Source organism: Muntiacus reevesi, chromosome 2 (genome assembly GCF_963930625.1).
Source record: "Muntiacus reevesi chromosome 2, mMunRee1.1, whole genome shotgun sequence".
NCBI lineage: Eukaryota > Metazoa > Chordata > Mammalia > Artiodactyla > Cervidae > Muntiacus > Muntiacus reevesi.
The window spans coordinates 231,687,279-231,712,720 of NC_089250.1; the positions used below are offsets into that span (position 1 = coordinate 231,687,279).

Below are 25,442 nucleotides of genomic sequence, written 5' to 3' on the forward strand. Positions count from 1 at the left end.
CATAATGGACTGCAGCCCACCAGGCTCCCCTGTCCATGGAATTCTCCAGGCAGGAATACTGGAGTGGGTTGCCATTCATTTCTCCAGGGGATCTTCCTGATCCAGGGATTGAACCCAGGTCTCCTGTATAGCAGGCAGATTCTTTCCCATCTGAGCTACCAGGGAAGCCCTTGGTATATATACTTTCATAGATATTCTCTCTGCCTGTGCTTTTCTATAAATGGGATTTTACTATCTATGCTGTTCTGTAACCTGCCATTTTACTTCATATCTGGTGAATACTTTTCTTGCCTTATGAATAAACACTGTCAAAGGATGATTTTCAACAAATTTAAATTTTCGTGTTTATCATATAAACATATAGTGATCATGCGTCAGTTCCTTAAGGAAGGGACCAGGAAACATTGGTTTAAAGGAGGAACAGAAATTAGTCACTGAGGAAAACTATACTTAAAGAAGACTGCTAGGAAACCATAAATCTTCTAGAAAGAAGAAAACATAGGCATAACTCCTTTTTTCTTTGTTCTTTTTTATTTTAAAATTAATTTTTATTGGCGTATAGTTGCTTTACAATGTTGTGTTCATAGGCAGAACACTTTGACATAAATTGTAGCAATGTTTTTTTGGATCTGTCTCCTAAAGCGAAGGGAATAAAAGCAAAAATATACAGATGGGACCTAATTAAACCTAAAAGCTTTTGCACAGTGAAGTAAATCCTCAAGAATATGAAAAGACAACCTACCGAATGAGAGACCGTATTTGCAAATGATATTACTAAGGGGTTAATATCCAAACTAAATAAACAATTCAACATCAATAAACAGACAACCCAACTAAAACATGAGCAGAGGAACAGAACAGACATTTTTCCAAGAAGACATACAGATGGCCAATCAACACATGAAAAGATGCTCAACATCATTAATCATCAGAGAAATGCAAATTAAAACCACAGTGAAATATTACCTCACACCTGTCAGGATAACATCAAAGCTACCATCAAAAAGAATACAAATAAATGTTGGTGAGGATATTGAGAAAAGGAAACGCTTGCACACCGTTGGTGGGAATGTAAACTGGTGTAGCCACTGTGAAAAACAGTATGGAGATCTCTCAAAAAACTAAAAATAGACCCAGCAATTCCACCCCTGGATGTGTATACATAGATACACACACATATACATATGTGTACATATATATATATATATATATATATATATATACACACACACTAGTAAAGTAATGCTGAAAATTCTCCAAGCCAGGCTTCAGCAATACGTGAACTGTGAACTTCCAGATGTACAAGCTGGTTTTAGAAAAGGCAGAGGAACCAGATATCAAATCGCCAACATCCGCTGGATCATCGAAAAAGCAAGAGAGTTCCAGAAAAACATCTATTTCTGCTTTATTGACTATGCCAAAGCCTTTGACTGTGTAGATCACAATAAACTGGAAAATTCTGAAAGAGATGGGAATACCAGACCACCTGACCAGCCTCTTGAGAAACCTATATGCAGGTCAGGAAGTAACAGTTAGAACTGGACATGGAAGAACAGACTGGTTCCAAATACGAAAAGGAGTACGTCAAGGCTGTATATTGTCATCCTGCTTATTTAACTTATATGCAGAGTACATCATGAGAAATGCTGGGCTGAGAAGCACAAGCTGGAATCAAGATTGCCAGGAGAAATATCAATAACCTCAGATATGCAGATGACACCACCCTTATGGCAGAAAGTGAAGAGGAACTAAAGAGCCTCTTGAGGAGAGCAAAAAAGTTGGCTTAAAGCTCAACATTCAGAAAACTAAGATCATGGCATCCGGTCCCATCACTTCATGGGAAATAGATGGGAAAACAGTGGAAACAGTGTCAGACTTTATTTTTGGGGGCTCCAAAATCACTGCAGATGGTGACTGCAGCCATGAAATTAAAAGACGCTTACTCCTTGGAAGGAAAGTTATGACCAACCTAGAGAGCATATTAAAAAGCAGAGACATTACTTTGTCAACAAAGGTCCATCTAGTCAAGGCCATGGTTTTTCCAGTGGTCATGTATGGATGTGAGAGTTGGACTGTGAAGAAAGCTGAGTGCTGAAGAATTGATGCTTTTGAACTGTGGTGTTGGAGAAGACTCTTGAGAGTCCCTTAGACTGCAAGGAGATCCAACCAGTCCATCCTAAAGGAGATCAGTCCTGGGTGTTCACTGGAAGGACTGATGCTGAAGCTGAAACTCCAATACTTTGGCCACCTCATGCGAAGAGCTGACTCATTGGAAAAGACCCTGATGCTGGGAGGAATTGGGGGCAGGGGGAGAAGGAGACAAAAGAGGATGAGATGGCTGGATGGCATCACCGACTCGATGGACATGAGTTTGGGTAAACTCCCGGAGTTGATGATGGACAGGGAGGCCTGGCGTGCTGCGATTCATGGGGTTGCAAAGAGTCGGACATGATTGAGCGACTGAACTGAACTGAACTGAACTGATATAGACATACAGTGCATTAATTTAAAAAGACCCATGCGCCCCAATAGCAGCATTATTTATAATTGCCAAAATGTTGTTGTGTTGTTGTTCAGTCGCTAAGTTGTGTCCAACTCTTTGCAACCCCAGGGACTGCAGCACACCAGGCTTCCCTGTCCTTCAACAGTGTGAAAGGTGAGAGACGGAAGTCTGAGAAAACAGCTCATTCCTATTTGAAACAAAATCCATCTGCAGATAATTGATTACAAGCATTTTTATTGTCTTAAAAGGGAGGAGGATCCTACGCAATCAAATTCAAAAATTCCCTCTTGACAAAGATAATTTGTAGGAATATGAATGGTTGACTGGATCATTGACATTAATCATGTCAATTATTGCTTGGCTGGATTTTTTTTTTTTAATGACTAGTTAAGGATAGGGCTTCCCTGATAACTCAGTTGGTAAACAATCTGCCTGCAATGCAGGAGACCCTAGTTCGATTTTGGATCAGGAAGATCCACTGGATAAGGGATAGGCTACTCAGTCCAGTATTCTTGGGCTTCTCTTATGGCTCAGCTGGTAAAGAATCTGCCCGCAATGCGGGAAACCTGGGTTCGATCCCTGGGTTGGGAGGATCCCCGGGGAAGGGAAAGGCTTCCCACTCCAGTATTCTGGCTTTGAGAATTCCACAGACTGTATAGTCTATGGGGTCACAAAGAGTGAGACAAGACTGAGGAAATTTCACTTTCACTTTAAGGATTATCAGACTGGTTAAAGGTTGCACTGCCTCTAAGATGATGTGGGTTCTGGAAGGACTCCTAAGTTCATTCAATAGTTTTTTGTTGTTGTTCAGTCGCTAAGTCATATCTGACTCTTTCTGACCCCATGGATTGCAGCATGCCAGGCTTTGTCCTTCACTGTCTCCCAGAATTTGCTCAAATTCATGTCCATTGAGAAGGCAATGCTGTCTAACCATCTCATCCTCTGTTGCCCCCTTTTCCTCCTGCCTTCAATCTTTCCCAGCACCATGGTCTTTTCCAACAAGTTACCTCTTTGCATCAGGTGGTCAAAGGATTGGAGCTTTAGCATTAGTCCTTCCAATGAATATTTAGAGTTTATTTCCTTTAGGATTGACTGGTTTGATCTCCTTTCAGTCCAAGGGACTCTCTCCAGCACCACAATTCAAAAGCATCAATTCTTCAGCACTCAGCTTTCTTTATGGTCCAACTCTCACTAAATAGTTCATTATTCATTTTTTAGCATAAATGTTAATTTCTCACAGGAAATAGTAATTCAACAGATCCCAAAGTTCTCCCTGGGTTTAAGGTTTTGAATTTTTTTTTTTTTTTGGCTAATCCCTACAGTGGGAGAAATAGCAAGAATCTGTCTCTCCCTTTTCTGTCTAGATTGCTTGCCCTACTCTTTCTTGATCACGTGGTCTCTATTCATTTAAAAAATGGCATGCTTATTTTGTACCAGGTTTTGGCCAGTGTTGAGAAGACAGTGATGTGTTAAAACAGGCAGTCTTATCCTCGCAAGGTTTAGTGTGTAGTTGGGCAGAGCGTGGGCATACTTATAATTTAAATTTACTTGTGTATAGTTGTAATTTTGAACTGTGCTTTGAAGCAAAGGGACAAGATATATGTCATCTCAAGAGAGATCCATCTCAGACTTCAAAATCAGAGGAGGCATCTATGAAGAAGTGACTCCTGCATTCACCAGGACACGAGTCACGTCTGGGGCTTGTCCAAAATCCTAAGGCAGGAGAGAAGATGGCCCTTTGAAGGGTGGCTAAAGGACTGGATGCAAGAGGTGACATGAGATGAAGCTGGAGGCTGGAATGAGACACTGCAGCCGGCCAAGGTTTTGATCCATGTCCTAAGAGAAAGTGAAGCCACAGAAAGGTTTCAAGCGAAGGAGTGCATATGAGAAAGTTGGAAGGATATTCAGTTTGAAAAAAAAAAAAAAAATCACTCCAGCTGCTCTATAGATGGGCAGAGTGGGAAAAGCAAGGCCAGAAGGCCATGTGGTCAAGACAACAGCAGACAATAGCCTGGACTAGGGAGGTGCACAGATCAGTAACCAGATAAGAGAGATCTAGGAAGTTAAGGTTACCAATATACGTCTGGGATTTCAACTTTTCCTTGTACCTAAAGCTGGTCTTTGATAGGCATGAGCTTCTGTACAACTTCAGTTACACCTCTGTGATTATTTTCCAAAACATGCTAAAGTAATTAATCATTTCCCTTACTAGAAAGTCAACTCTTTGAGGGCAGGGTTGCATGGAGTGGAACTTTTCTCCCATACATTGTTGACCTGCAAGCTATGTATCTATTGGGTGCTCAATATATACACATAATTATAAAGAGGACATAAGATTCTCCTACATGTTCCTCCTTTCTTACTACTTACCATAATTGTAATTAAATACTTATTCATATAATTATATATTATTTAACACACCTCTCACTAAACTGTCAACTCCATAAGGACAAGGGTAGGGTCCATATCTGTCTTGGTTATTGCTTTATCTCAATGCCCCACACTGCACCTGGTACTCAGTAAATATTTGTGAAAGAATCCTTCTGTTAAGTAAACTTAAGTCTCAACCAAACATTTATATCATGCTTATTTTGTGCCAGTTTCTTAGTATTTTACAAACATTAGAACAGTTTTTCTCGTAACAACTCCATTGTGTATATGTTATTGGTATCCGTATTTCACTGATGAGGAAACTGAGGCAGGAAGGTTAAACAACTTCTTAGGGAGTCCATCTTATAATATATGGACCTTGTCTAGGACAGGACCTGGGCTAGGCACAGTATAAAATCATGGTTAATATTTGGGGGCACTAGTGGTAAAGAAACCGCCTGCCAACGCAGGAGATGCCAGACACGCGCGCTTGATCCCCGGGTCGGGGAAGATCCTCTGGAGAAGGAAATGGCAACCCACTCCAGTATTCTTGCCTGTTAAATTCCACGTCCATGGGGTCGCAAAGAGTCGGAAGGGAATGAGCACAAAGGATAGGATAGGATAGTATTTTTTGAGCACCTACTATAATACACATACCAGGTTTGGAGTTAGGGGCTTTACATAGTATTTTTTTAAGCCTCACACTTAAGGTTAGGCAAGTTAGGTATCCTTAATCGCTCTCGATTATTATGGAAATAGGTAAAGGTTTGGCAGATTCTGTATCTTGATAGACGTCACTAGCTGAGGGGAGGCGGAGACAGTACCGTCGTTCAAACCCAGCCTTTCCTCTTCCGAGCAGGTCCCCAGGACTTGCCTTTCCGCAAGGCCTGGCCCCGCCCACCGTCCCCTCTACGCCTGCGCGGTCCCCGCGCCTGCCCCCGCCCCCGCAGCCGACTCGCCAGGCGCACGCGCAGTGCCTCTCCATGTGGGCGCGGGCCGTCACCCAGCCCAGCTGAGCAGTGGCACGTAAACCCCCCGGTTAAGACCCTACTGCCCGCCTGCACCGTCTTGCTGTTGCCCTCCTCTCTCGGTCTTCCCACCCCCCACCCCCACCACAGCGCACTTCGCCATGGGCAAGAGCCGGACGAAGCGCTTCAAGCGACCTCAGTTCTCGCCTACGGGCGACTGTCAGGCCGAGGCGGCGGCGGCGAACGGGACGGAGCCAGAGGAGGACGACGGGCCAGCGGCGGAGCTGCTGGAAAAAGTGAGGCGAGGGCTCGCCGGGGCCGCGCGGGGAGGGGTGCGGGAGCAGGCGGCGCGCCGTGGCCCCAAGCCGTGCGGCGCGCCCCTGCGCGTGCGCTCTGCCGTCCCCCTGACCACTTGCTCTGTCCTGCAGCTTCAGCACCCGAGCGCCGAGGTCCGCGAGTGCGCCTGCGCGGGGTTGGCCCGGCTGGTGCAGCAGCGGCCGGTGCTCCCGGGCCTGGCGCGCCGGGACGCCGTGCGCCGCCTCGGGCCGCTGCTGCTCGATCCTAGCCTGGCGGTGAGGGAAACAGCGGCCGGCGCACTGAGGTGAGCGGGGAAGGGGGATCCGGGCATCGGCCTCCAGCCCGCGCCTCCTGTGCGCCTGGCACCGTCGCTCACGGGTTTCATCCTCAGTGCTCTTGTCTGCGGCACAGCTCGGGAGGGCCAAGAACTGGCTATGCTCTCCTGTTTGCAGAGGAGGGATCTGAACTCAGGCTTCGGATTCCGGAGGACCTCATGAGCCCCGGACCACACGTATTCCATCTGTCCGCCTGACTGCTTCAACTGCAGTAGCCATCTGCCAAGCGTCCTCTGCTCAAGGCTTATTAGCGCACGTTGTATCCTCCCCAAGGAGACTTCATAGAGTCCTGAGGTTCGGTGAACTCTTCCATTGTATGTGCCAGATTTTCTAGACGCGAGGGATTTTGAGAATGCAGAACACTGAGGAAGACAGCCAAGATCTGTGCCTTCACAGAACCATGTTGATGCAGAGACAGGGAACTAGTAACCAGATGAAACATAATATTAGGTTTTAGGAGGTGCTATGGAGAAACCAAGAAGATAATAGCCGGAGGTGGGGAGTTACTTGAAATTGGATAATCTCTAGATAACATTTGTGAACTAAGAGCTGAGGTAGCCTAGAGCCAGAGGTGGACCCACAAGGGGAAGAGCATTCCTGACAGAGTAGCAACAGCAGAGGGCTTGGCACGGTTAAAGAATGGGAAGGTTATGTGGCTGAGTAGAGTAGAGGGTGCACATTATAGGGACTGAGGCTGGAGAGACAGATGAGGATTCAGTGGTGCAGAGCTAAAGGACCTGTTCTAAGCTAGAGTGACTGGTCTAATTTACCTTTCAAAAGGGCTGGTAGCTGCAATGAGAATGGACTGTAGAGGGGGCCAGAGTAAAGTTAATATTTGTAGTTCTCATAGCTCTGTATTTATTCTGTTTCATTCATTAATGTAGCAGGTTTATATTGAGAGCCTGCAGTGCCAGGCAGTGGGCTAGTGGGAGTGAACAAGACACATAATTTCAATCCTTAATGGATCTTTGAGTATTGAGGGAGGCAAGCATTATGCAAATAATCACATAAGTGTGTAGTTACAACCAATGATATTTACAAAAGATGCTATGAGAAGGGGTTCGGGTGAGAAGACTAAGGGCATGATGTTTGAGGTGACATCTGGGGGATGAGGGGGATTTAACCAGTTGATGGCGAAAACAACACACACACTGGGAGCTCCTGGAAGATGGTGAGGCATCTTCTCATTTCTCTTCATAGCCTGAGTGCCTAGCACAGTGCTGTGCAGTCAGAGGGTGAGCAGTGTCTTCATATTCAAAATTAAATGTAGTCAGGATTGTTTCAGGGAAGGTCATTCTCAGTAGCCTCACCCTTCCTATCCTTGAAGTCTTGATTCCAGGAAAAGGTCCCTTCCTACACAATCAGCAGGGGAATTCCCTAGCAGTCCAGTGGTTAAGACTCCGAGCTCTCACTGCTGAGGGAGCAGGTTCAATCCCTAGTCAGGGAGCTAAGATTCCATAAGCAGCATTGTCATGGCCAAAAAAATAAAAAATGATCAGGCAGGAATTGATTTACATTAAATAGGAAAAGTCTTCCCTCTCCCTGGGTACTGCCTCAGTCCTGAGAATTACATTGTTACAAGACAAAGTCATCTGTTTACTTCATGTAGAGCAAGGATCAGAACAGGTGGAATTCTGTGGATTGGTTCTGCAGCGTCTTACAGAAATCATAAAGCAATTTCAAACAGGAAATGTTAAGTATGGGTAGACATAGAAATAAACTTGAGTGCTTAGTACATTTTATGACATGTGAAACTGGTGTGTTTTAAACTTCTTGTGTAGAAATCTCAGCGCTTGTGGCGGTTTTGAAGTTTGTGATGACATGGTGACCAAGGATGTCATGACTCCACTGGTTGCACTGCTGAAAGAGGTAAGCCACTTCCCCAAGTCTCTGTTAGCGCATGCATTTGAACAGTTTGGGGTTTTGTCTTTTTTGGGGGGTGGGGTTGTCTTATTTCTAAGTACTTTGGTGTCATTTTGTCTTCCCTCAAAACATTCTGTAGGAATTGTGTTTCTTTTCCTGGAAACACTGATCTCTCATCGTTGACACTAGTCTCTAGTTTGTCCCTGCTACTTTTATTTATCTGCTTGTTGGAAAAGACCTTCCTAAAAGTATAGACTGCCTCCTTTAGTCTTGAAACTTCATAGGATGAAAATAATTTGTATTTATTGGATGCTTAATTATGTGTCTTGTGTGTTATTTTATCAAATCCTCAAAGCAGTCCTATTTGGCAGGTATTCTTTGTTATTCCTGTTTTACAGATGAGGAGGCTCAAGCACAGACTTTAAGAATTTGCTGAGAAGACTAGATTAAGTTCTCAAATTTTCTAATGTGCCACCTTTATTGCAAGATGCAGTTCAGGGATTAAGGAGTTCTCCCCCTGTCATGCCTCTGGTCCACTGTTCTGTATTGATGGGTAATTTTCACTTGAGGCCATAGAAAGAATATCCAGGTTTGATAAGAGACGTCATCATCAAAGGGACAAGACATCTTGTCTCTTTAGAACAGTAATTCTCATAGGGGTGATGTACTCCTCAGGGGACATCTGGCAATGTCTGGAGCTATTTTTGATTGTCACAGCTTCAGGGAAGGGGTTGCTATGGGCATCTTTAGTGCATAGAGGCCACGGATGCTACCAAGTATCCTACCCTGGGCATGACAGCAAAGTGTGCCACGTGCACCACAACAAAAAATCATCCCGTTCAAAATGTCAGTAGTGCCAAGTTTGAGAAGCCTAGTTGAGAGGATGCAGTGGATTGTAGGAGGGGGCAGAACTGCAGAGGGGTTCAGAGCACCCACTTTGGAGCCAGGATGCCTGGATCTGAATCCTGCTTCACTAGCTACTAAGCTACACCTTCAGCAGGCTCTCTGTATCTCAGTTTCCCATTTGTAGCAGGAGATTGGGGATAATAGTTCATCTACGTCATAGGTTTGTGGTGACAATTAAATGACTTAATAGACACAAAATGCTTAGAATAGTGCCTCGTGCATAGAAGATGCCGTATAGATGTTAGCTCTTATTATGTGTTACTTTTCTTTGCCTTATATATTATCTTTACCACATTAGATAAAATATTTTGTATTGATTTTACATTTTCACTTAAGATGTGAAACGCTTTATATCCAGCTTGTACAGTGACTTGTGAGAATTTGATGGGCTGGTGTTAACTGTCATTTTTGATGTTTTGTTTTTGTGATTCTTCACTGCCTTTTGCATTTGTTCGTTTATTCTTTTGAACAAAGGTGCTAATCATGATATTTGGTTACAGTGTAGTACTGGACTGGATTCAAATGAGATGTCGCCTCAGAAAAAAAAAGATCAGAACAGAAATTCTATTGAAAACATAGCCAACGAGGCCATAAACGTGCTGTGGAATATATGGTAAGATGCTTTCTAGATGCGGCTTCCTGCTTCCCCACTACTCAGGCTTCTACTCTCTCTGTTAAATGCAGAAGAGTCTTTGTTCTCCTTGATAGGCCTGTAAATCTGTTAATGCATCTGTTAATGCCTGGTAGGAGATCTCGTCAAGTGACCTAAGATCAACTGTCCTTCCCAAGCTCTTGTCCCCATAGCATCACTGTATCTTTTTTTATTTTTTTTGCCTTTCTGGGTGGAATGCAGAATCCTAGTTCCCTAACCAGGGATTGAACCTATGCCAACGCTTCTTGGAGTCTTAACCGCTGGACTGCCAGGGAAGTCCCACTACATCTTTTCTTGCTTTACAACTATTCTATCCAGTTATTGCTACTGACAGAAATAAGAGAAACTGTGGTCATTAGTGCCCCCTGCACCCCTTCCTCCCACACTGCCTGTGTACCTTAAGCAGCAGTTGTCTTAAAGGTGGCCAGGCTCCAGTGCAGTAGATACTTTGATCTGGATTGAGACAGGGACCACAGACCTTGGTGAGTGCCATTTGACAGGGAAGTAGATGTCTGAGAAGAGCTCCTTTGGCCCCAGTAGGAAGGAGGCCATGCTCCATTCCATCATTGTAGCAGTGGAAGCGGGCTTGGAGATGGGAGCTTGCTTTTAGGAATGGAGATGGCTGGAAACACAGCCTGGATTTTTTTTTCTGCCCCATTTTATTGGACCACATTTCTAGCAGGAGTCTGTCATAGTTCCTTATTTTCCATCAACAGCCATGGTTATTTCTGACCTCTTAGAGGTATCTCTCAGAATACGAGGTTAAGTTGGATCCTGGAAAGCTACCTGCACTGCTTGACTACCTACAAGCAGTCAAACTCGCCCATGGTTTCTTTCTTTCTTTTTTTGGCTGCACCACTCGGCTTGAGGGATCTTAATTCCCTGACCAGGGGTCAGACCTGGGTCCCCGGCAGTGGAAGCACAGAGTCCTAACCACCGGACCACCGGGGAATTCCCTGTGATTTCATTTTGAACTAGTGGACACATATTCCATCAGGAAAATAGGAAAGGTCAGATTTGAGGAAATGGCATTCAAGCAAGGTAGTGGGTGCTGTTTTTCTAATAACTTTAACTTATATAAATTGTTGAATTTGCAAAATTTTTTTTTTAATTTTTTTACTTGGAAATTTAAAACAAATTTTCTTTGAAAAATGCCTGAAAAAGTGGTCCACAGTAATCTTTCTTTCCTGAGTGCCTGTGAGCCCTATCTATATCATTTCTGGTTATCATAACTCTTAACAATTTCATTGCATAGGTTATGTTTACATTATGTTTCCACATGTATATGTTTTATTATCTTAACATATATATGCTTTATTTTCCTGACTATACCTGAGCTTACTGTGGGCTTCTTGAGGGGAGGTTCATAGCAGTGTTGCAGTTAACTAGATGGATGGATGATAGATGGATACGCAGAGAGAAAATAGTTTATCTTTAGACAACAGGATTGGATTTAGTCAGTCAGTTCTGTTAGTGGTTAATATGTCATGTGTGTGTGTGGTATGTCTAGAGGAATATGCTTCTCTGGAATCATGAATAAAATTGTTCTAATTTTAGTAACTGTTTACCCTATAATTAGCATATATGTCAATTAATAACATTGATTACATTAATTCTGATTCTTGTATTAGAAAATACTGTAATTTCAAAAATATTTTTTTGTAACAGTTTCTCTGTTGACGATTGCAGAATGTTATCATTATAGCAGTCTAGATGGGATAATTAAAACTTAGCTTTACTTTCTTTTAAACTTGTGCTTTTTATGTGATAAAAATAGAGACCTTTAATCCTTACTTTAATTTATTATTACTGTGATATAGTGGAAAGACCGGTAGACTGGATCCAGGGACTCACCACTAACAAAATGTATGATCATTGGACAGATCACTTTACCTTTGGGGGTCTTGGTTTCCTTATCCACAAAAAGAGGAATTGAAGCAAATGATTTCTAAGATCTTAACCTCCTGTAAGGAAGCTGGCATGTAGGTAAAGAGATTGGCTAATATATTGTACTGTGATGGGAATAAAAATTCAGATAGCTGGCTGTATTCATGCACAGTGACTATGAATGAGCATTGATTTCTTCATCTGTAAAAATGATGGGGGGTTTGACTACAATTCTGGTTCTTTTATAAAGCCTAATTAATTATTTTTTCATGAATTTCTGTTGATTTCTTAATGTTAAAATGTGAATAGTAAAACTTTTTTTTCCCCCTTCAATTTAGTGAATGCAGTAGTAGAGCAGTATCTATATTCAACAAAGAAGGGTGTTTGGAGATTGTATTAAAGTATTTAAGTAGGTTTTCCACCAATGTTGACCTGGCTATTTCAGTAGGTAAGTGAAGAAAAGTATGTGCGCCCTTATTCAAAATTTTTTATTCAGACATAACTTATTTACTCTACAGGAGTGATTTTTTTTTTCTCATTGTATATAAATGCATAGCTGAGTTCTATTCTGAATCTTTTAAAATGTGTGATTAATTCTTTATTTACCTCATGCAGTTTTCCTGCTCTTGTCTCTTGGAGTGAGGAAAGTGATTATGTGAGCATATGTAGTTTCTAATGTCTGAACATTCTTAGAAATTTTTATTAATTCTTGAAAGTTTTCATCTCCCATTTACGGAGAAACAGTAACCCAGAACTGCCAGGCCTTTGAGCCAAAGTTAATTGGAATGTAGACGATAACCTCTGCTTTTTTTGAGAAAGGAAGATAAGTGATTGGAATTTCACGTAGGCCTGCTTCCCTTCCAGACAGGGAAAGCAGAGTCTAGCAGCGTTAGCAGCCTTGGCCCCCTCACTTTCTGTCCATGGGGTTACAAGCCACTGGGGGCCCTCACTCAGCAGGGAAAGGAGACAGAAGCCAGTGGGTGGGTTCTGTCTCAGCAGAACGCTGGGGGCGAGTGGAGAAATAATGGGGAAGAAGCGTTTCTTATTCAACTCGTCATAACGATAGGCATCTGTCCTTTTATTTAACTACGCGTTTCTCCTGGCAAGGACAAGTTTATTCCCCTTAGTGAAGTGTGTTCCCCTTGCCGAGGTTTCTCTTGGCTCTAGTGGAAATAGAACAGAAAAGGAAAAAATAATAGTGGAATAAATACTACTGGGAAAAATTTTTAAATCCGTTTCTCAGAATGGAATCTTTGGCAGAGGGGAGACTTGTGAGTAAATGTGGATTTTAAAAACACTTGAAGTAGAGAGTTGGCAGGTGACTTTTAGTCTCAGAGGACAGTCTTTATTACAATAAGAGAATTTCAGGAAAGTTCATAGCTTTGAAAAGAAAAACTTCACTTCTGTTTTTTGGGCCTTAAGTTTTATAGATTTGGTTATTTCATTTTTTTTCGTAAAGAACTTTTTAAAAGAACTTTTAAAAAAGGGGATCAGAATAAAGTAATTTTACAATGTGTAGCAGTATTTTCTTTGGCACTTAGCTAGGTTCATAGCTTTTTTTAAGGCAAGTGTCAGATTGCTTCTGTTTTGAAAATCAAGCAAAGCTTATATATAGTAAAGTGAAATTCTGAAATTCCACACTATGTGTTAATATAGCTTTCTTTGAGCGCATGCTGTCTTAGCAATCACAACTTACCTTGGCTTTTTGTTAAAGTGAATTTAATTAGTCTCTTAATGAAAAAAAATTACACATATATGCATACATATGGATTTGCATATAAATATATTTTGGAATGCAGACTAGAGCAAGCAGTAACATGTATTTTGACTACTAATTTGGATGGAAATGATCTGCTTTGGAATTTTTAGACCTGGAAAGAAATGGATTTTATGGAATGCAGTATCTCAAAGAAAATAAATCTGGGCTTCCTCATTTGTACTTCAGAGATCTCTTCTGTCAACCTTTTCATGCAATCCCAGTTGTTTTATACTTTCAGTTAATTATTTCTAATTTATAAGTTATAATCCATGATCTTGTTTTACTTGCGAGAGAAGTTAAGTGCTAAATGAATCACATGTCTATTAATACTTTACCCATCTCTTAATTTACTCATATTTTTATATAAAATACCTTTTTTCTTAAATGTGCTATATCATAAATTAACTTTTAAGATCATGCTAAATTTTTAAAAATGTCCCCAAACCTAGGACTTGTCATAGACAACAGTTGTCCATGCACTGGTGTTCAGCCTACAGGCTGTTTGCTACTGGTCTACAACAAGTACAGCAATTGAGGCTAAATCTTTATAAATGTTTATAGTAATTCCACATTGTCATGGCAATTGAGAGCCTTTTAATTTACAAAAGTATAGTTCTGTAAAGGATTATAAATTAAGAAAAAAGAAAAGTCTTTTATAGCTCAGATAATTTGGGAAGCCTCTTTTGCATGAACTATGTTTGAGGAAAAGGGTGAATCTCCTACAAAATGTGTCCAGAGAAGTTATAAAGATGCAAATTTTTTTGATGAGTCATTTTGGTTTAAATTATCCTAGCGGAGTTCACGTGTTTCTGAATATTTGATTTTTGTCTTTATAGCATATTGTTTGCAGACGGTGACCGAAGATAACCCAGAGCTACTGAAATCTGTCAGTACCCCAGCACTGCATGTGCTGGAATCAGCAATGCTTTCTCCTGTCAATTCCATGGAGTATTTTCTATTGAAGACATTGGTGGCAGGTAAAAGTTAACCACATGCGACAGTATGCATTTTAGTAACTTGTAGCAGGCAGAAATGGAGAGGCCAAAATTCAATCAGTCCCCCATTTCACCACATCGGGACCTTCTGTGCTTATGTCTGTTCTGAAATTTTTAATATTTAAATGGAAACCTTTCATTCAAGTGATTCTGCATAGTTTAAAAGCCTAATAAGATTAGATGTGTTTTCAATTTAACAAACTCCTGTTGTCTGATAAAGAAATGGTGCTGTCAGGACCCCCTCTTATTTATGAAGCAGTGAGTTCAGAAGTTGACTGCAGGCATTTAAGACATGACCACTCATTTTCCTATAAGCTCTTCACCCCCAGTGCTTCTCCCCAGAATTTCCAAATACAGAAATAATCTGATGACATGCAAGTATTAGGTAACTTACTGTGTATCTTCCTCTCGCCCTTTATTTGGTCTTCAAGGATAATTCATCTTGAGAGATGTTTTGGTTTTTTCCTAAACTGATAAAATACCCACAAAATAAAATTTACCATCTTAACCATTTTTAAAGTTTTTTCTTTTTTTGGCTGCACTGCTCTGCTTGCGGGATATTTACTTTCCCAACCAGGGATTGAACCTGGCCTCCTCAGTGAAAGCGCCGAATCCTAGCTGCTAGACAGGCAGAGAGCTCCCCTGCTTCTTAACCATTTTTTTTTTGTTGTTGTTGGTCTTGTTTGATCTCACAAGACCTCCAAAAATTTGTTGGGAAAGTAAAGGTTCTTTCTTGGTTCTACCTCACTGAGTCTACACGGCAGTACCGGAGACTAAGCGCAAGCAGAAGCAAGAAAGGCAGTGCCTGTTACCATTTTTTTTTAAAATTGGAGGATAATCGCTTTATGATATTTCTTAAGCATCTTTAAGTGTACAGTTGTGTTAAGTATCCACATTGTTGTGTAACCCTCTTGCAAAACTGAAACACTGTACACATTAAACAGCTCCCCGTGTGTGTTCGTCCATCCGTGGGTAGACACTTGAGTTGCTTCCACTCTTTGGTTACTGAATAATGCTGCTAATATGGGTCTGCAAGTGATCTGTCTGACTCCTTTCAGTTCTTTTTTAACGTAGCAGAATATACCCCAGAACTATTTTTATTTTGTCACATTTTTAAAAATTAGTGTACTTAGCAGTAGCTATTGTTCTGGTTTCACAAGTGAAACACCAAGAACCTGCTCCCTGGTTTGTCCGTGAGATCTTGTAATGCATTCCTTTCCGCTCTTGGACTGTAAGAAACTGCTCACAAGAGCATCTCAGGTTAAGATGAAAGAAAGCCGAGGCAACTTAATTTGTCACTGTAAAAGAAACTCGATCGGTGTCCTCTCGGTCTCTTGGCTCTCTGATCTGTCAGGGCGAGGCATTGTATGCCAGGAACGGGAGACGATGATGAAGGACCGCTACAGTAAAGGGAGCTGCCTCTGGGCAGAGGTTTTTGACATTTAATAAGAACTCAACAAAGGCAGCAGGACTGAGATTTCTTGAAATTACGCCTGAGCTTATAGAACCAATATGGTAGACACTGTATTTAATAAAAGATTTCACAGTTGATTTCTTTGTCCTCATGCTCATTTTTTTCCACAGGCACAATTTGGAATCTAAAGGACATTATTCCATCCAAGAGTCAGGCAGAAGTCATAAATGCCATACTAAAGATCTTATCTGAAGTTCTGGAAATGGATGCTGGCAAAACGGTTATTCAAATGAAGGAGGCTGAAACTCAAAGGATAAAAACCGCTGCGGAGACTGAGGACACATTACAGAATGCTAATGGTGGTGATCTGATGGAAGATGATGAAATGGAAGAAATTCCTCATAGAAGGAAAGTCAGAAGGAAAACTTTCATTTCAGATTTACTTCCAGTAAGTCGGATTGGTGCTTTCAAACATAGATTAATACAGCTATTTTCTTTCAATAGATATCCTAAGCTTTATAGGAAAATGTTGTAGCAATTAATTATGAAGTGAATTTCAGTAAAAACAGTCATGTTTTCCCATCAATTGTCATTAAAACATCAGAAATCTCCCAAAGGAGAAAAAAAATCTGAAATGAAACATTTATATAGTAGAGAAGTTGAAAGATGGGTAGACCAGTACTTTTGCAATATTTCAGAAACATACAGTCATGTGATGAAGAGTCTGAGCTCCCAAGGCAGAGGACATGGGTTCGATCCCTGGTCAGTGAACTAAGATACTTCATGCGGCATGGTGTGGTCAAGAAAAAAAATATGTGATCCTCTTCCTAACATTTGTATCTCCCACTTAAGTTTCCTACTCTCTGCCAGACTGTCTTCAAGCTAAAGGATTTTTACTTTGCTCAGAGAGTCCCTTGCATGCTTGTCTCTTCTACTTTAGCGTTTAGCCTTCCTAAGCCAGAGCAGCAAGCCAAACTTATATTTATCCACTACTGATGAGCAGAGGAGGTGGGGCGACCGTGAGAATTAATGATGGTTTTTAGGTTTGCAGCCTGGATAGTCGTGGCTTACTTGTGCTTGGTATGATGTTGGAGTGCAGGTGACCAGTCTCCAGTGCAGGAAGCTTTTCAGCTGAGCCCGTCAGCAGAGATGGAGCTGTTCTTTGGGAAAACATTTTTCCCAAGGAGGAGAGCAAGTCATCAGAAAGAGAGGGAGGACGGTGAGCTGGGCTTTATTCATCCAGCTGCGCATTTTCCATGCTTACGCTGTGTGCCAGGCACTGTGCCAGAGGCTGCTGGTAGAAAGATGATTAAGTCATGTTTCCTGTCTTCAGGGACCTTGTCCATCTTGCAAGGGTAGACACGTAATTTTAACTCACTACAGTGTCTGTGCTCAGAGCAGTGGTAGGGCTGTGCCCAGGCTCTGAGTGAGCAGCCACACCTGACTCAGCCCTGTCGGGAGCAGACAGGAAGAGTCTCAGAAGAGGCTTGGCAGATGGAACACCTGAGCCGTCCGAAAGGATGGGGCAAGAAACAGCACGGTGAAAGCAGGTTAGTGTTGTTCGAGGGGCCTGGAGGCAGGAGAACCAGTCAGGAGGCTGCCGAAGTCATTCTAGGCAAAGATGGTGATGCCTGAACTAGAAGGACCCTTGTGATGTCCTCTCACCCTCTCTGCCATCTCAGTGTGGCCTGTCCTGATTTGTGTATGAGAAACTGAATCTGAGACGTGTCTTAAGTCGCTGTCTTCGAGTTTGGATAGATTTATTTTTAAAGAATTCTTTAAAAAAAAAAATGTTATTTAGTGTTTGGCCACACCACATGGCATGTAGAATTCCCTCATAGCTCAGTTGGTGAAGAGTCCGCCTGCAGTGCAGGAGACCTGGGTTCGATTCATGGGTGAGAGAGATCCCCTGGAGAAGGAAATGGCAACCACTGCAGTACTCTTGCCTGGAGAATCCGATGGACAGAGTAGCCTGGCGGGCTACAAGTCCGTGGGTTGCAAGAGTCAGACATGACGTAGTGACTGAACAGCAGCAGCAGCAACATGGGCTGTGGGATCTTAATTCCCAACCACAGACTGAACCCATTAGAAGCACAGATCCTACTAGAAGCATTAATTAGAAGCATTAGAAGCCCAGAGTCCTAACCGCTGGAACGCCAAGGAAGCCCCTAAAGAATTCTTAATGGGCATAAACTCATCAGTGCACTGCGTTCTTACATTCACGGAGTCTTGTAAAGCTGAATTGGGGACGTTCTAAAGCACTCAAATGTAGTTAAGAGCTGTTTTCTCAGTCCCCACGAATGCCTGTTAGGTGCAAAGCTTTGTGTTAAGTGCTGGGTTGAATACAAAAATGAAAAGGCCATCCTGCCCTTGAGTTGCTCGGCAACTCAAAATCATGTCTCGCTTGTGCATCTGAGTCAGAGTGGGTAGAATTTAAAGTCGGTAAACAAGATCGACAAAGGCATAGCTGTGAGCCTTTTCACCCCAAAGGGTGTTGATAGAACCCCAGCAACATCTTCTCAAGCGCCACATGGAGGTAAGTTACAGATCTGGGGTCCACATGTGGAACGTCAGGTGTAACAGATTGGGGCTCGGAGGCTCTTCCGTAGGGGTTGGCATCGCACTGACCAGGTCACTTTATCCTGATGGATGCATCTGTACTGCGTTTCCCCAGCCCAAAATCCCATCAGGGGAGCAGTGGGAATTCCACTTGGGCTGTCCAGGGACTCTTGATAGATCGGATGTCCCTGGCTGGGGATGGGAGAAGAACCACCTCTGCGGGTTTGCCCCATCTCCAGCTTTGCTTCCGGGGGACCCTCCAGGGAATGGGTGAGTGGGGATTGGGATCCTAGTCCACCAAGATGACGTGCCACTGCTTGAAAGTATCAGTGTTTAACTGTTATTTAGAGATACACATTCTCAAGTATTACTTACAGATAGAATTTTGGTGCTTAGAAAATGCAGTGTTTTCTTCTAACAAGTTTGCTTTTTAAAGTCTATCACCATAGCTGAGCAGACTGGATGATTAACATGCTGGTCAGGCAGCCAGTGTTCTGGTGCCAGTAGGGTGCTAAGCATCGTGCTGCCTGCCATGTGCCAGGAATACAGATTCTCAGGCAGGCAGCTCAGGTCTTTTCACGCTGCCCAGTGGCTTGTGCAGGAATCCTTTAGAATCAAAACGTTTTATTGCATCATTTAACTTAAGAAGGTGTAATCACAAACCGGGAAGTAGAGAACCAACCCAAGTTGTTGCCATAACATGCAGAGGTAGAACACTCAGCTTCCGCAGTTCGCAATTATCAAATCACGGTCTATTTTCTTTCATCTCCTTCCCTACCCACTCTCCCCTCTCACTACTGAATACTTTGAAGCAGATCTCAGCTGTCATAACATTTCCTCTAGCTTGGTTCTTTATGTCAGTTTGATAACAGTAGGAAGCAGGGGATTGTTCTGAGCAGGAAAGTCAGGTAAAGAAATGGAACTTCTTTCAGAGTTGTTTCATGCCAGCTCTTCATACATGTTAAGTGGTTGAGAGGCCAGCAAGGGTGTGTCTTATTTAGAGTCTCATCATACACATATGAAGTGAATAGGAATACATTTTCTGGGTTCGATCCCTGGGTTGGGAAGATCCCCTGGAGGAGGGCATGGCAACCCACTCCAGAATTCTTGCCTGGAGAATCCCCATGGACAGAGGAAGGTGGGCTACAGTCCATGGGGTCGTGAAGAGTCGGACAGGACTAAGCCACTCAGCACAGCACAGCAGAAGAATAAATTTTGGATACATTCTTGCCTGCAATAAAAGGAACATAAATATAGGGATTCCTAAAGTCTATTAAATTAGCAGTCTGCTTTTTTTTTTAAGAGTGTGTTTCAAAATTACAGTTAATTCATTGCAGAGGAAGTTGCTAGAGGATTATAACTGAGTATGAACATTCTGGAAAAGGAGAACAGAAATATGTCATTGGATCTGTAGACATGTTTTTAACCTTTGATTCAGTAAATCTGAGGAAATAAGATAACTAAGTAATGTGAATTATTCCACACTAGAGGAATGCTTAATAAATTATAAAACATTCCTTTAATGGAATATTGCACAACCATTGAAAAGACAATTATTAATAGAAACTTTTGAGATTGGTAATCATCCAGACAACAAAATATAAATCATTTTTTAGCATGTGCACTATTTTGGAATGTCAGTATAGCTATTTCACTTTTCATAGGTGACTTGAGAATTAAAGTCATATAAATCTATGCAACCCATTTTGAGACTGTTAATTGATGTTAGGTTCACATTATTTATTTCCTCAAGAAAAAGTCCCCCTTTTTCTTCAGTCTTAAAGGAATGCTTTATTGCAATCTTCAAAGAAAGCCAGAATGCAGCAAACCCATCTGCTCCTTAGCCAAGCTCTGTTGGTCACATAAGGGCCTGTTAGTAATTCTGGTCAGTGCAGACTTTTCCGAGAAGACATCTAAGCATCTAAAAGCAGGTTTGTTGTGTATAAGTGCCTGGTGTCTGTAACGAACCCTTGTTTTGATCTTTGTATGCTGAGCTACTTCTTAACACAGTATATCAAGTTTCAGGGTGAATTCAGTTCAGAATTCCTGAATATTTATCTGTTCTCTCCAGCTAACTAAGCAACACTTAGAGAAACCGTGCGGAGAGATGGGAACCCAGGGAACAGTGGTGTGCCGCACAGCGCCAAGCAGAATCATAATGCCTGCTTGTCCTTCCAGCCTTTTGTGACTTTTCTTCTACTTACCCACCCCCACTGCCAGGTTCTCCATTCCAAGTGCAAATACCATTTTGTAGGCTTTAACTAAAGAAAGTCACCTGAAAATAGTTTTCCAAACCTTGGAGTGACAGTTGGTTGTTTGCCTTTTTTTTTTTTAGCCCACCGACAAGGAGCTGAGAGAGGCCATAGCGTTGCTGACAGCTCAGCAGACTGCTCTGGAAATCATTGTAAACATGTGCTGCAGCGAAGGTGTGTGACCAGCTCACATTTAGACATCCTCCCCAGCACCGGGAGGGCGCTTGCATGAGGATTATCTTAAACAGTTCAGTTCTCTGTGATCTGCACTCTTCCCAGATCCTACGGACGACGAATGGGAAGAGCTCTCTAGCAGTGATGAAAGCGACGCGTTTATGGAGAGTTCCCTCAGTGAATGCGGCGGGCAGCTGCTCTCTCCTCTCTGCCTGTCCCATGAGGTTCACACGGCTCTCACCCACCACCTCCTCCCAAAGAAGGTAATCTGTTTTTAGTCTGGGCTCACTTTAGAGCATCGAGAAGGTTTCAAAAAGCCATTCTTTCTGTGCACAAAGAAGTGTGCTAACCCCGCCAGGTGTGGGTGATGGGTGAGATCTGGGAAATGAAACCTCGAACAGCACTGGAGGTGGGCTGAAGTTTATCAAGCCTAACCATCTCACCTAGAAGTTGGACTTTTATAAAGGAATCATGTGTTTAGGAAAAAAAAAAACAACCTCTCCTTTTAATGTTTGTCTTCCTGTCTTTCTTAAATTTAGATTTTTGACAAAACTGCCTTTCCAAACAGCATTGCAGTTGACGTGTGCTCTAGGAACCCCACTTGGAAACCTTTGATTAGAAAGTAAGAACATTTCTCTTTTCAAAACCATTTGTCATTATGTTATTATCGGAAATGATGGACCATTAAACAGAAGATGCCGACTCCCCCCAGATTCAAGAGTTCTATTCTTGTGTCTTGTGTATGTTCCCTGGAGAAGTGAGCACATATGTGCACTAAGACGGGAGAATGCTCAGAGCAGGGTGGTTCACAGTTGCCCCAACCTCACTGTCCATCAGCGGCAGGATGGATAAATCAATGCCGTCGTGATCATACAATAGAATACATACAGCAGTAAAAAGAGTCTGAACTGGAACCACTCGCAAACTAGTGAGTAGTTCATTGAGAGGTGCACACATAGATGGTTCCTGGGCTTCCCTGCTGGCTCAGCTGGTAAAGAATCCGCCTGCAATGCGGGAGACCTGAGTTGGGAAGATCCCTGGAGAAGGGGAAGGCTACCCACTCCAGTATTCTGGCCTGGAGAAGTCCATGGACTGTATTGTCCATGGAGTCACAAAGAGTCAGACACGACTGAGAGACTTTCACGTTAGGGGTCAGGGAGGTGGGTATGATAGGAAGCGATGGGTGGGCTGTGAGGGTGCTGGCTGCATTTCTTTTTTTTTTCTGGTGAAGTAGGGTTGGTTTCCAGTATTGTGTTCGCTTCAGGTATACATCAAAGTGACTCAGTTATATATATGTATTCTTTTTCAGATTTCTTTTTGTCCCTTCTAGGTTATTAGAAAATATTGAGTAGAGATCCCTGGGCTATACAGTGTATCCTTATTGGATATCTGTTTTATATATAGTAGTGTGTATATGTTAACCCCAAACTTCTAATTTATCCTTCCTTGCCTTTCCCTGTTGGTTACCATAGTTTTCTATGTGTGTGAGTCTATTTCTGTTTTGTAAATAAGTTCATTTGTATCTTTTTTTTTTTTTTTAAGATTTCACCTATAAGCAATATATTAGTCTTTTTCTGGCTTACTTCATTTAGTATGATAATCTCCTGGTCCATCTATGTTGCTGCAAATGGCGTTATTTCATTCTTTTTTGGGGCTGAGTAAGATTGCATTGTATAAATACACCACATCTTCTTTATCCATTCATCTGTTGATGGTCATTTAGGTTGCTTCTGTGTCTTGAGTATTGTAAATAGTGCTAACATTCTTATCTAGGTGCACCAGTGTTTTGCTTTGTAAACTATTAAACTCTGTATATTCCTGAATGCATCATGTGGGTCATATTTCACATTTAAATATAGGCTGTAAAAACGCTGCTATGCACAGAAATTTTTCTCAGGCAGATTCCATACGACTCATCTGATCCCTGTGCCTCAGAGGCCTTGAGTACTCAAGCAGTTTGATCTGGTCAGATTCACAGTTCACCTGAAGTGTTCTTGCCAACTGCCCGAGACCTTCTGCTTGCAGACGGCCCCCATCAGAGCCGGACGCTGAGGTTCAGCATCAGTGCTGAATTCTGTCGGGTAACTATGAGAGGGCCAGACAGCATCCTCTCTCTTCCTTTCCAGAATGAACACTATACAGTGCAGAGCCCTCGTGTGCCTGCAGAGCCTCGTCTCCCTGCTGGATGTGGACCATCTGGGAGGACCTGCCGCCCTTCAGACTCTTGCACAGCACCTGTCACAGCTGCTGTTTTCTCAGCCAGGTAAACGTGCTGTGTATAGTATTCTTTTTTTAATTTTACTGGAGTAGTGTGTTCGTCTCTGCCATACAGCAGAGTGAATCAGCTGTGCATGTACATGTATCCACTCTTTTTTAGATGGTTTTCTCATATAGGCCATTACAGAGCATTGAGTAGAGTTCCCCGTGCTATCCAGTAGGTCCTTATCAGTTACCTGTTTTATGAATAGTGGTGTGTATATGTCAGTCCCAGTTTATCCCTCCCCTCTCATCTGCCTGGTAACCATACGTTTGTTTTCTAATCTGTGACTCCTGGTACATCTGAGGAAATAGAGTATTTTACATAGTAAAGGAAAATTCTCCACGTTACTTTACGCTGCATGTATGTCTGGAGTGAGGGTTAATATGGGCGATATGAATCTGCTCTAATTCTTTGCAAAACTGTTTTAACATTTCCCCTTCTTAGAACACTAAACCTAAGAGCTGAAATGCTTCGAAGATCAAAATATGGTCCCTTTTGACTAAATCCAAGTTTCTGTATAAACAGTCCTTCAAAAGTTGTTCCCTGCTTCTTTTTTTTTTTTTTTTGGCTTTGCTGGGTCTTCGCTGCTGAGTGGGCTTTTCTCTAGCTGGCGCACAGGCCTCTCACTGCCGTGGCTTCTCTTGTTGCAGAGCATGGCCTTTATGGGGCTTCAGTAGCTGTGGCTCCCAGGCTTTGGAGCACAGATTCAGTAGTTGTGGTGCATGAGCTTAGTTGCTCCGAGGCATGTGGGGTCTTCCCACATCAGGGATCGAACCCATGTCTCCTGCATTGGCAGGCAGATTCTGACCACTGGGCCACTAGGGAAGCCCCATCCCTGATACTTTATAAGACATCTATTTTGCTCTCTATGAAGAGGTGCTGTGTATTTAATGGCACCTGTTTTAGAAGTTCTAGGTTAATTTTTAAAGATGAAGTAAATAAATGTTCAGAAACTCATTATATACTTGTCAGCATTTGTCAGTTTATAGATGGAGATTTCAAGTGATCTCAGGCTATGTGTTCTTTACCTGGTGCGATCATGTGAAAACCATGCCCGTCCATATCTAAGACAGGGTGTAGACAGGATATGAGCAGTGCCATCCCCATTCCGAGCCTGGACTGAGCCAGCTCTGGAGTGCAGGGGGACTGTCCGCGGAAGCTGGCCAGGTGATGCCTAAAGCTTTGTATTTCTTTCCCAGTCTTATAAACCTGAGAGATCTGGGACTTCCCTGGTCATCTGTGGCTAAGACTTCACCTTCCAGTGCGCGGGGTGCAGTTCAGTCCCTGGTCGGAGAACTAAGATTCCACACGATGTGAAGAATGGCCAAAATTTTTTTTAGGAAGTAAACCTGAAGAGACCTGGGTGGCATGGGGAGTAAGGGGGATGGCTCCTGTCAGCCCAGCAGAGTGTCCTGTGGAGGGGTGGCTGGCAGAGGGCTGCTACTGCTCATGCCCTCTCCCCTCCACCCATTCCCATGGGCTCCCTGCAGGGAGCAGGGCCACGCAGGAGAGTCCACAGCCAAGCTCCCGTGAGCAGGACTTACCCAGGTCTCTTGGTGTGCCCAAGACTCGCTTAACTTGAGTGACCCCTTATATTGCCATCTCTTTCCTCTGGGCCATTTTTCAAGGAGAGTCCAGTCAGGGTCCCACTGGCTCCATCCCTTGCCAGCCTGAAGAGTTTATTTCACAGGAAATAAGTGCATGTATTCTGCCCCTCTGCTATAGAGAAAACACTTAGGTGCGTTTCTCCTACTTCAGCTGGTTGCTTGTGATCACTGGTACATCCCCATTTATCACCTGGAAAGATCACAGGAAAACCATAACAAGCTGAGTCTTGGGGAAATAATGAAAAGTTTCTGAATTGTGGGGAAGTATAATTAAACACTTTGATTTTTTAGTAAATTTCAATTTCATAGCTTTGTTGACATAACTGTTTTATCAGAATGAAATTTTATCTTTAGAGACAGTATTCTTGTATAGTCCTTCCAGACATTTGGGATTTATTAATCATGTAACCCTGTGAGTTCTGGGTGGATAATGTGAACTGTTACTGAGGAATTTGGTGGGGAGAAGAAGGCTAAAGTTCTTTACATTTTTGTACTACCGTGTTTGAAAGTAATGTATGAGGATGGTACAGCTGTATTGTATTTAACTTACTTTCATCTTAATGCTTAAATAGTCTGAATAGTTATAAAATTTGTGATACATACCTCTATAGGCTTTTTGTGGCTGACATCAGAGATAAAAG

General features: G+C 42.5%; 1 protein-coding gene across 2 annotated transcripts in view; it reads left to right on the forward strand.

Moving 5' to 3' along the window:
• Positions 1 to 5,866: 5,866 nt before the first annotated feature.
• The window catches only part of HEATR3 (HEAT repeat containing 3), a 36,315-nt gene continuing 16,739 nt past the window's right edge, over positions 5,867 to 25,442 (forward strand). Inside the window, exons 1-11 of one of the 2 annotated variants that reach the window (XM_065925289.1) lie at positions 5,867 to 6,137; positions 6,270 to 6,442; positions 8,255 to 8,342; positions 9,743 to 9,855; positions 12,120 to 12,229; positions 14,377 to 14,517; positions 16,120 to 16,397; positions 20,844 to 20,934; positions 21,040 to 21,197; positions 21,474 to 21,556; positions 23,061 to 23,197. In XM_065925289.1, the coding sequence (XP_065781361.1) occupies positions 6,003 to 6,137; positions 6,270 to 6,442; positions 8,255 to 8,342; positions 9,743 to 9,855; positions 12,120 to 12,229; positions 14,377 to 14,517; positions 16,120 to 16,397; positions 20,844 to 20,934; positions 21,040 to 21,197; positions 21,474 to 21,556; positions 23,061 to 23,197 (1,507 nt within the window). In that variant the 5' untranslated portion in view covers positions 5,867 to 6,002. Of the gene's footprint in view, positions 6,138 to 6,269; positions 6,443 to 6,530; positions 6,768 to 8,254; positions 8,343 to 9,742; positions 9,856 to 12,119; positions 12,230 to 14,376; positions 14,518 to 16,119; positions 16,398 to 20,843; positions 20,935 to 21,039; positions 21,198 to 21,473; positions 21,557 to 23,060; positions 23,198 to 25,442 lie in introns of those variants that run through there. The other variant, XM_065925290.1, reaches the window with a different exon arrangement.